This window comes from Salvelinus fontinalis, chromosome 18 (assembly GCF_029448725.1).
Source record: "Salvelinus fontinalis isolate EN_2023a chromosome 18, ASM2944872v1, whole genome shotgun sequence".
In the NCBI taxonomy this organism is placed as follows: Eukaryota; Metazoa; Chordata; class Actinopteri; order Salmoniformes; family Salmonidae; genus Salvelinus; species Salvelinus fontinalis.
This window is the reverse complement of record NC_074682.1, coordinates 8579607-8581933: the sequence shown is the minus strand read 5'-3', so window position 1 is coordinate 8581933 and position 2327 is coordinate 8579607. Positions and strand designations below refer to the sequence as shown.

The 2327-nt window shown below is 47.7% G+C and overlaps 1 protein-coding gene across 1 annotated transcript; it reads right to left on the bottom strand.

The window, feature by feature from the left end:
• Positions 1-1018: 1018 nt before the first annotated feature.
• ngfb (nerve growth factor b (beta polypeptide)) lies at positions 1019-1890 on the bottom strand. The gene has a single exon (XM_055870156.1). It carries the CDS (start codon positions 1888-1890, stop codon positions 1276-1278), a length of 615 nt encoding a protein of 204 aa, XP_055726131.1. The 3' UTR covers positions 1019-1275.
• Positions 1891-2327: the final 437 nt, after the last annotated feature.

Here is a 2327-nt window from a genome sequence, read left to right as displayed (position 1 = left end):
CATAATAAATGAAATACATATGCAACATACATACATCATTATCTGTGCAAACTTTTATAATATACAATGCATACATTACAACAAGTAAGACCATGTGGGTCTTTTCAGGCTTGGGGTTGAAGACCAGTGCCGTAGCTCACTTCACAGATGTGACCTCATTGCCCTGTGGTTAACCTGACCTTTATTAGTGTTTACACCCGACCTGCCCAGGTCCTGGGGTCACAGCCAGGAGGTGGATGGATGGCTATCCAGCTGAGTGTTTGGGCTATGGAAATGCTCTACGCAGCCAGGAGAAGATTCCAATCCCTTGATTTAGACCACCTAGCCAGGACTGCTGGACCACATTAAAAGTGTGTGAGAGACGCTGTGTGCGGGGAGTTTCCCCGAAAGCAGTGGTCTGTGTCAGTATTGTATTTGTGTTTAGTCATGGGTGAAATAAGCTAAATATGGGAGAAATTAAAGTGCTACTTCAGCTACGGAGCTAAACCAAAACCTTTCAAGGGTGATGAACATGACACACCTTCTAAAAAAAATAAAGAATAAATAAAAAGTGGCAAAAATATGTTTCCTGGGGTGAGTTTCCTAAAGGCTTCGTAGCTAACAAGGACCTTAGCTATTCTCTACATGTTATTTCTTTCCATGATGCAAACGGATTGAGGCATTTAGGAAAGTCAGCCCGTGGAGAGAAATGTTATCCACGGGGACTTTTTTATTTTAGCTATGGCTTGTTCATCCTCCTTGAAATTGACAATTGGAAAAACAAAACTGAATTTGTTCTGATGTAAAAGAGATACAGTACATCTGAGAGAAGCCATGAGCCAAAATGCTGACCAAAGGACCTCAAAATGATGCTGTATGTTTCTATTCATCCACTTTCTCATGGAGCAGACATTTCTCAAGTGTAGCCACTTCTTTTGACATTAGGAGTGTGCCTGTTGTTCATTGGTCCCTGTGACAGCCACCACCCAGACAATAACGGCAAACAACATGCAGTGCATGTACTGAGGTGTTTAATAAATAACAATATCAACAACAAAACAACAACAACAACAACAAGTGATAAAGAAATGGTTGGTTTATATACTTGCAGTCCTCATAATCAATAATTTACTTTGTGCAGACGGCTAGGGGAGGGCTGTAGTGGGGCAGAGTCTCAGAGCACTCCAGCGGGTAGGTGGTTGGGGGTTGGGACTGCAGTACTGCAGTGGCCACATGATAGTACCAAGTGGTCCTGTCGTCAGTACTGAAGTGACCACATGACCAGTGAGAGTACGGTCACTGTCGCCAGGACTTTCGGCTGAGCACACAGACACAGGCCACGTTGATGCGGATCAGTCTCCAGGCCACCAGGTTTTTGAAGGTAGTCAGCGCCCGCACAAAAGTGTGGGAGTTGGTGCAGTAGGAGTTCCAGTGTCGCCCATCGATGCCCAGGCAGCCAGTGCTGCCTCCCCGCGCACCACGGCATGTGGTCTCAAAAAAGTACTGCTTCTTCTTCACGTTGTTAATGTTCACGTCCGGGAGCACCTCCACCTCGTTGCCAGATATATCCGTGGCCTTGGTCTTGTTGCCTACCCAGACGCTGATGCTCTCACACACAGAGTACACCCCCCGGTGCTTCGGCTGACCAACCCTGCGCCTTGCCCTGCTGGTCCCGGACCCCTGGCGTCCTGTGGGCTCAGTGTCTGGCGGCTGGGCACTGAAGAGAACGCGGGGCGAGCGGTAGCGTCGCTTAGTGAACAGTTTGGGATCCACGGTGGGGGCAGAGTTAGGGGTCCTTTTGGGGGCAGGGCCTTGCTGCTGAGCGGAGACCGGGGGGCAGAAGTCCCCTCCCATGGTGGCCACTGCCTGGGCACTGACCATGAGGAGCAGGACCAGCATGGACGACCTCATGGACACACACACCTGGCGGGATCAAACACACACATAGACGTCAACATCAGGGATCAAATACACACACAGACATCAACATCAGGGATCAAACACACACATAGACGTCAACATCAGGGATCAAATACACTCACAGACATCAACATCAGGGATCAAATACACACACAGACATCAACATTAGGGATCAAATCCTGTTCAAGAATTGTAGAAACTGACTTTGGATTCCACTTCTTCCATCATAGAGCATACAGGCAGGTGGTTTCAAAATAGGTGAGGAACTTTGTCCTATTCATCCATAGAGAAAGTAGTTTGAGGATTATAATGTGTGACACTGTTGTTAGAGTGTGGGCTCAGTGTGATGGCAGTACCGTGCAGGGATTGAGAAATACAACAACAGCTGTGTCGTTGTCAGCTTACTGGTAATGGCAGCTCGCACAATA